Genomic DNA, 8,796 nt, shown 5'->3' with positions numbered 1-8,796 from the left:
GGGCGGCGGCAGCAGGCTTCAGCAGCCAGAGAGGAGAAAGCAGCTTTCTTGCCCTTTTTTTTCCTCAAGCAAGGGAAGATGAGGCCTTAAGTGTCTGGTTAGCCTCATCAGAGAGCAATGTAAGGCTTTTATCCTACTCAATTTGAAAATAAAGCTGTTTTTCCGTCATGATTTTGTTGGAGGAATTCAAGACTGAAAAGACATGCTGCTCACTCAGCAGTCGGCATGAGGCAGGAGTCAGAAAAAAAAGAGGAGAGGAGAGGAGAGGAGAGGAGAGGAGAGGGGAGGAGAGGAGAGAGGAGAGGACAAAGAGACTCCCCCCCAAACAGTCAGGATAACAGGACAGCCAGGTGGGGCCCAAGGACATTCATTCACATGGGACATGGCCAAGTAAGGTTTAGGAGATGGGTCTGCTCCGTTCAGCTCAGGAACCCAAACCCCACTCTCCAGTACCTTCTCCCAGCCGTACCATCCATTATTCCGGGGCAGTTTGTCTCGACCAAGGCTTCTGACAAAAAACGACACATGTTTTCCTATAAGTAGCATCTGTATTGATAAACCAATCCTTTGGAAAATTCCTAAAACATCCACAAATGTTCTAAAAATGTATTCACGTGATTCAGCTTATGCTTTCACTCAAATTTACCTCCCTGATGGCTCTAACAAACTGCAGGTTTCTCTCCAAAACTCCTCTCTGGATTTGTTTGGAAATCTTTCAGCCAAACTATATGATTAGTTTTCATCCCGTAACATTCCTAGGTACTCACGGCATGAATATGGAATAAATTTATAGCATTCTTATCCTTTTTAATAAAATGCAAAGGTCGTGCACGAAAAAACGCATACACAGATTTTGAAGCAACACATGCACACACAGTCCTCATGTGTGAGTGACATACATAGTCAAGTAAGAAAATCATGTCATCTGTAATTCATATCCAGGACTTCAGGTATCGAAAAACTGCACTCAAAGCAGCTGGTGGTCTCCTATTACCATGCTGGCTGCTGCAAGCTCTTCACGTCTCATTAACAGCATAATGAAGGCTCAATCAGGGATACAGTCTATCAAGACTGCCAAATATCAGCATATAGAGGCTCGATTAGAAAGATTAGCTTGTACCGAGGGTTTTATTGCTTAGATCTCGAAACTGGGAAAGAGGTAGTCCTGCCACAGAAAATATTTTTCCAACAAGCAAATGGCACACGGAGATGAAGATCAAACCCTCAGAGTCCTTGGAAGACATTGCATGAAGAAGGTGGCACCAAGCAGGTCATGCACACTGCTCATTTCCACAGTTGGGCTTAAAACCACAAAAGCAACTACAGCATTGAAGCCAGAGCCAGACGAAGAGCGATCAGGATGGGGACAAATTCTTACACTGATGACCAAGGGTACTTTGCATATGTAACACAATTAGCGCTAAACTCAGCAGCTTTATTTCTCATGTATGCGGTAATTATGATTTAATAGGGCTTCATAATGTTCTGTCTAATTACTGATTATATCTTTTTGTATACTTTTATATGCATGTATACATTTATATATTTTCAAACAGTTGGCACTGATGTACTCAGACAAAATCTGAAGAAGAAATGAGGATGCTGGAGGAAGAAACCAGCACACAGATGGGGTCAACACCCATCCTCTGATGGAGCAGCAATGGTAAGAGCAGCGAGCCTGCCCTCCACCATGCAGCAATCCAGACTGGGATCCTGGAAGGGGCCAACAACCCTCCCCAGCACACGTGGCTGTCAACAGCCATTCTCCAACTGTTTTCAGCCTGCAGGCCCTCAAGCATCCTTCCAGGGATGCTCACACCCTGCTAGAAATGTCACATTTCTAGGAACTCCTCTGCCCGCAGTGCTGCTGGCACTGGTTGGCTGCTGCTGCCAAAAAAAAATAGGGGGGATCATGCACACATGTATTTTTCCTCACTGGGTTAGGGAGCTGAGTCTGCTCACTGAGGGATCAGTCAAGCCCCAGGGCCAGGACGAGTACAAAGTGGGAGCTGGCAGCTGGTAGGGTGAAAATCCGGAGGAAAAGAGTAACACCCTGGAAGATGAGCCCCCCTGCCTTTCTTAACTTCATCCTTAGCCACTTTTCACATCCTCCTGGAGTAAGAAGTTGAAAAGTGCTGGTAGCCAGGGATGGTGACTATTCAATCAATGAACACTGTCTGCACAGGGTCTTTAACACCCACAGAAATCAATGGCAACATCTTCCAACTTCAGCCTGTGTCAGATTATTCCTGCACGAGTAATGGAGGCATAAATACAAGAAGCAATAAATGAGCAAACTATTAATTATGAACAAGCACAAAACCTTTCTCATGTATTCATTGTGAAATTAGCAGCAAATGCGGTTAGCTTGTTGCCTAACCAAGCACAAGATGGTACATGCACGGTGATTTCTCACTGCAAAAGCCGCTTACTTTCATGAGTACGTGTGGGAACATGTTACCACCAACTTCACATACATTATTTGAAACTATCGCCCTAAATGACTGCATGTGAATTTTGATTCAAAACAAAAACAGGTCTCAAACACTACCTAGATTACGAAGGAGAAGGTATGTAAAGTCAGTTTGTAGCTTATAGCCTGTATTTTACCTTTATCTCTACTATTATCAGACCTTCCTCACTTTTAGCTCTGCTCAAAATTAAGTTTATGACTTTTGATTTATGTGGCAAGAAGGGATGAATTGGTGGTGTACAGCCTAGCAGCATGACATGGGAAGGACAGGGTGACAGCCAGCAAACATGAGAAGGACGGAAACACCAAGACAGACAATAAATTACCTGAAGTGGTATAAAAGGGACATAAAAATAAATTGCAATGGGAAATTTTACATCAAAAAATTTATTTCTTGAGAATGGAGTCCACGGTATTTGAGTGTGGCAGTGTTCTAAAGGAGAGGGTGCCCTGTTTTGAGGAACTGCAGAATCAGAAGGAACACACGGAGCGTGGGGAGGATGCTGGGATGGTGCACGGCCAGGAAAACAGACTGATCTACCTCATCTCCATCTCTGAAATGGAGATCTCACAATAAAGCACTTTTGCCATGAAGAATAAGAACGAAGCTGTTTGTAAAGACTCAAACAGATTTTAGCTTAAATGTCTCTGCAAATTTGTACAAAAAAACAGTCAAATGTAGTGTTTATTCGAAGCACTTTACTGCCTCAGACTCATTAACCCGGTACCTTACATGCTCTCTTTGTAATGCAAATTTGCTAAAATACTATGCTTTCCATCAAACATTCATATAGACAAGCTCACACGGCTCAAATACCAATTTTAAGTGGACCAAAAATACATTACATTTTTCTTAATACTTGGGCTCTGCACCTAAGTCTTATCTGCATAAGCAGTTTGTGAGAAACCTTCTGCTGTTGCTGTAGCACAAAGGTGGAAGATTTCCCAAAGAGGCTGATGTAGGCAGTTATAAACTGAATTACCACACGCACAAGCCAAACGAAAACACTTTGTAGAAAGTACCTACAGCAGAGCTTTTTCTGAGGAAGAGAGATCATTACAGAGAGGAGAGGAGATAACCCGCCCTTTCCAACTGCTGCACCGACTGGACGTGATACACCCATCCTACAACACACAGAGCCCAGCAGGAGACACAAAATCATCCCCCCTGAGGGGTCCAGCCCAACCTGACCCAGACGGTCCACACGGTGGAAGGTGACTCAGGGTTGGAGAGGGCTGAGGGAAGGGAAAGGTTCCTGGTTTATGACTTACACAGCTGTGGACAAGGACCAAAACATCACCTCAAGGGTGCAATGTTGGGATGATTGTCTCCCTTGTCCAATGGACTTAGGTGTTGGAACATGAAATACCATGACAAACCTATGGCCAGCTGAGATTCACAACATAAACTGCACTAAACTAAATTCAAATACCCAGGAAAAATTCAGGAAATTTTATTATCTTTCCCTCTTCCCTCCGCAGGTACCAACCACATTTGTTTCAAGATGATCTGTAATTGTGCCATCTCAAATTAAACTCTGACGAACTGCTCTCATCCTACATTTAGTTTAGAAAACTGCCATTTCTTTTTCAGACTTGAAGAAGGGCCCAGAAACCTCAAAACTGTCTGATTTCTACAACTATACCAGTTGGCCTGATAGAAGATGATACTACCTCTGGGTACAAACCTTTCCCAGATTTCCCAGAGCTGTGAGGCAGAACTCAAGACATCATTGCCTGAGGTGACAGAAAGATCTACACGGGTTTTCATCCAGGTTCAGAGCTCAGATGCACAGGTGACCAACAGGATGCATCTTAACAAAGAGGTTTTCTCTATTCTACGTAGTAACATGCCAACTCTGAGCCTGGTGTACTACCCAGCCTATCTGCTAGACCTGGTTCCCGATTATCCAAAACTCATCGAGGCTCCGTTACTGCTCCTGAACCCAGATGACCTCCCAAAGGAAACCAGGTCCTCAGGGGGATGATGAACACACAAACCACGATGCTCCCACACCACGCAGGCACCACACGGCAAGAGCTCGGAGTCTGGGAACTGCACCCCAGCATGACCCCCCTCACAGTACAGACATCACCGAAGTGAATCTGACTTAACACGAAACTTATGAATGATGGAAATACATTAGCAAGGTCACCACAAAAAAAACCCAAAAAAACCCCAAAAGTTTGAGGCAGCATCTACAATGAAAATAAAACCAGAACAGTAATTCGGCATATGAGCTTCACAACATGTTAAGAAAATGAGCACTTGTTCGAACACACGCCATGATTTCTCAGATGAATTAAAAGAGAATGAACATACTGAAACCTATTTGGTTTTGAAATTCAGTTCATTTGGCACATCCTCCGCTTTTGAAAGAAAACAAATAGCAAATGCAGACAAGCCATAGCATGAGCAGCCATGCGCTCTCCTGCCTACCCGCCTGCAGCCCGACTCAGAGGAACATACCTGCCTATACCAGCTTAGTTTCATCTTTAAACTCAGCCCGCAGCCTGTCCATTAAAATGGTCAATAGCAATGCCAGCTGAGAAACGTCCATCACTAGGAACTCATCTTTACAGGTCACTGGCTAGCCAGACAACAACAGCTTCTAGCCATTGCTGACCTCTCTTTGACATGAGCTGCTGTTTTCCAGGAGAAAGATAAGCTACAAGCCATCCATCTTCTTAATCGTAATTAAAACAAAACCAAAACAACTCAACTATTTCTATATGGTTTTGTTTGTACAAAATAGAAATGTGAAATCATCCTACTATATTTCTGGGATGCAAACACTAACATAATATGCATTAAATTCATCTACTGAGGGAGGCACCTATCATAACTAGGCACTGTTGAATGGAAATTACCATGAGAACAGTTTGGATAACAAAATGTTCTGCTGTATCAACCCCCAAGTAAGCTGACAAAACAGATTCAGACAGGTGTGTCTTATGATGGAAAAATTAACTGTGATAAAAAAAAAAAAGAATAAAACGTCCTTTAGATATGTTCCATTCTTGGAGTCATTAAGATGCAAAAGGAATTTTTTAAAAATGCCATCTCCACAAAGCTCAAGCACATATAAGAAAAAGCAAACAAGCCTGCCTGGATGACTGCCTGTTTGCAGTACTGTCTGCCTTACTGGTTCTGGCAAAACTGGCTTCCTTAATTGATCAGTGCTGCTCCCACTGTACTATACAGATCTATGTGTTACAGCTAGATCTGGGAGTTATAAGAAAAATGGAGCAAAACCACCAAAACAGACATCAAAGTTCATATCAAAGAAAGAAGCATGCAACCAGTTATTTCCTCTTACAAACGTATTAAATATTTGCCATTTGCAAAGATTCTTAATCAGAGAGACAGACTGCATTATGTTTGACTCCAGTAAAATGCCTCCTGAGAAAGTCTGCGTTGATCTAAAATTCTCATACTTGGGTTTTAATTCCCAGTCATATTTACAGGAATCTGCTTCCTCCAATTTCCTAATTGAGACTGCATGGTTTGAAATATGCCCATCAGCTATCATATGACTGCAAATCTGCTCAACTAAGAGATACATATTCTCAGACTTCAGAAAATAATTAGGCACTCCAGATTTTCCTGTAGCTTCCTGAGGAGCAGATGCCAGTGACCAACATCAACAACCATGACCACCGGTCCTATCCAGCCTCACAGCTCCTGTACCTTGATGTTAACAGTGATTCACGGAATTGCTACCACAGTAACCATGAAGATACATGGAAATTACACAATAAACCCATAACTGGCTGCATGTGTCCCGTTTCCACTCTGAGCTGAACTGATCTCCGACTCACCAGGCTCTCGGTCCTTAGTGGATATGCACTCTCTTATGGACTCTGTTATGCCAAGACTAGCTGCAGTGGGGAGCGGGCCAAGCAAGGATTCCAGTGCTGGTGGTCTTACAAGAGCTCCACTTCCATTTTTGCATTCCTCATCTTCATTTTTTTTTACTCCATCCTTCTCATGAAGTTCATTATAAAAGTCTTTGTTCAAGTGATTAGCAGCTGCTTCCAGTTCCTCATCTTCTGCCTCCTCCTCACCAAGTATACTAGAGGTATTATCTTCTATAGAATCTGTAAGGGGGAAAAAACCCCAATACATCATTGCATACCATCTATTACAGAAGCTAAATAAATACAGAGGCGCTCATTTAAAGAATAAAAATCTTTAGAGAAAATCTGTAGAAAAAAATACACAATATTTTAGTACAATGTATGAATACATGGAGTTTCCAGATGCTCTTCAAATTCGTTACCTTGGCTATTAAAATGTATTTTTGAAAATACAGTCACCATTTAAAGTAGAACTACTGTGTTATCAAATTATGGCAGGTAAAAGGGCTTTGCGAGAGAAGCTGGCTACTTACTGGTGTAATTACAGACAAAAAATAGCCAGTTCAACCTGCACAAAACCCTTCTGTATCGATCAGTGAACTGGGGGATCCAGTGACAGAAGGGTCCAGTCCACTGAACTTTCAGTGATGAAAAGGCACCTCCTCAGGCGCCAGCGCCGAGTTTATACTACACCAGGAAAGAAAAACAACTGAAATAATTAATGAACTGCCATTGTAATGAACAATGTAGTTGTTCTGAAGACTGATATTTGAACCAACTCATTGGCAGAGAGAACCCCAACGCAACAGAGATCTTGTACTACAAAGCTTATATATGATCACATTTATCACAATGAAGTTCATACACTTAAGACTCCCTGCAGGATCTGAACCCATTATTACTTAAGTAGTCACGAGACTTTATAGACTTACCATCTTTACTGAAATTTGCAAATACGCCTTTTGCTTTTGGTCTACTGTTTTCTAATTCAATCTCTATTTCATCTTGATAGCTCGATATTTCACCTGTGGTGTCGAAGCAAAAATAAAACTCAGCAATCATTGCTGTAATTTTGAGCAAATGAGCAGTATGTTACACTAAACACAACTTATACCTTCAAAATCCTCCAGCTTTTTTGATAACGCCTTCTCAAGCTGAAAAGAAAATAAACAAAATAAACGTGAAATTACTAAAAAAGCAACAACTTTTTACTGTTTGTGAACTGTAAACAGAAACACAGAATTGTAGGGTATTTTAAAAGCAATAAGCAGGTTTCGAATCCCAACTCAAATTACTTTATAGTGTCAGACAGGTAAGACAGACAAGTTGCAAAATACTGAGCGATTTCAAATGTTATCTCACCCATCTCTATACTTCAAAAGGAACCTTCACTCTGGCAAGCTGCAAATAAAAGGCCCCCATTCTTCAGCAGTCAGACTCTCTGACTGTGCCCGTAGATGTGAGCAAACGCAAGGACAGTGCTGAAATTGCAGTGCCGGGGACAGACACAGCACACAGGCGATGGCAGAGCGAAGCACTGACCAACAGCACCTGGCAGGCTCTTGAGAAGATCACAAAAACACTTACAGACCTTCAAACGACAGCATATTTAGAACCGTCAAAACAAAAACCCTGAAAAACGAATAAGGTAAGAATTGGCTATGACAGTAGTAAAATCATCTCCTCTGGTGCCAGCTCTAGTTCAGGCTTTGTAACAAAATTAAGCCACATGAGAACTAATCTCTGTGGAAGCAGGTGTTGTACCACACAAAAAACCCAGCAGTCTCATTATAGTAACTGGGTTATTGTTTTCATATGTGTTTCCAAAAAAGTTATATGTAATGGCACTTCTCCTGACCACGGGTATCACCTTAAAAACAGTGCACGGTTTCTGATCCAGCTACAAAGCTCACACCTTTGCAACCCTGATCCTTGCTAAGCAGGGTGGAAGAGTGCATACAGCATCAAAAAGAGAAGTGCAGACATTACAACAGCTGCTCAGGACCTCCACGTCACAAGCTCAGCTTGTCACATGAGAGCCTCCAGTTTTGCAAGGACAAAAAGATTTGATGCTTCGGTAAAAGGTTAAAGCACAAGAAGGGAAACACCCACAGAGCAGGAAAGCAAGCATAAAGGAGATAATGGTGCTTAGTGTAACTGCACCAGTCTGCAAACAGGGGAACATCTGGGCAGAGTGTGCTGAGCCCTCATCTACAATACAGCCATCGGGGGCTGAGCACCAGACACTGGTAGCCTGCAGAACAGGGAAGCTCAGCTGGTGCTCGTTTACTCAGCCACCAGACATCCTGATCTGCGCTAACAGGAGCAGTGGCTCTGCACCTCCTGCAGTGGCCAGCTAAGATGGTAGATGTACTTTGATCCCTCATCAGGGGATGTCTAAAGCTACCTTGGAAACTACATACCTGAAAGAGAACATCGCCCTGGAGGAGTGAGCAAAAATT

At 42.5% G+C, this 8,796-nt stretch overlaps 1 protein-coding gene across 1 annotated transcript in view; it reads right to left on the bottom strand.

Moving 5' to 3' along the window:
- The window catches only part of BRF1 (BRF1, RNA polymerase III transcription initiation factor 90 kDa subunit), a gene marked incomplete at its 5' end in the record, with an annotated part of 70,253 nt that extends 62,765 nt beyond the window's left edge, over positions 1 to 7,488 (bottom strand). Inside the window, 3 exons of the mRNA XM_010086441.1 lie at positions 6,296 to 6,574; positions 7,267 to 7,359; positions 7,449 to 7,488. Coding sequence (XP_010084743.1) covers positions 6,296 to 6,574; positions 7,267 to 7,359; positions 7,449 to 7,488 — 412 coding nt within the window. The remainder of the gene's footprint in view (positions 1 to 6,295; positions 6,575 to 7,266; positions 7,360 to 7,448) is intronic.
- Positions 7,489 to 8,796: the final 1,308 nt, after the last annotated feature.

The sequence above is a fragment of the Pterocles gutturalis genome, unplaced genomic scaffold, assembly GCF_000699245.1.
Source record: "Pterocles gutturalis isolate BGI_N339 unplaced genomic scaffold, ASM69924v1 scaffold5876, whole genome shotgun sequence".
NCBI classification, from domain to species: domain Eukaryota; kingdom Metazoa; phylum Chordata; class Aves; order Pterocliformes; family Pteroclidae; genus Pterocles; species Pterocles gutturalis.
This window is presented reverse-complemented; position numbering and strand designations above follow the sequence as displayed.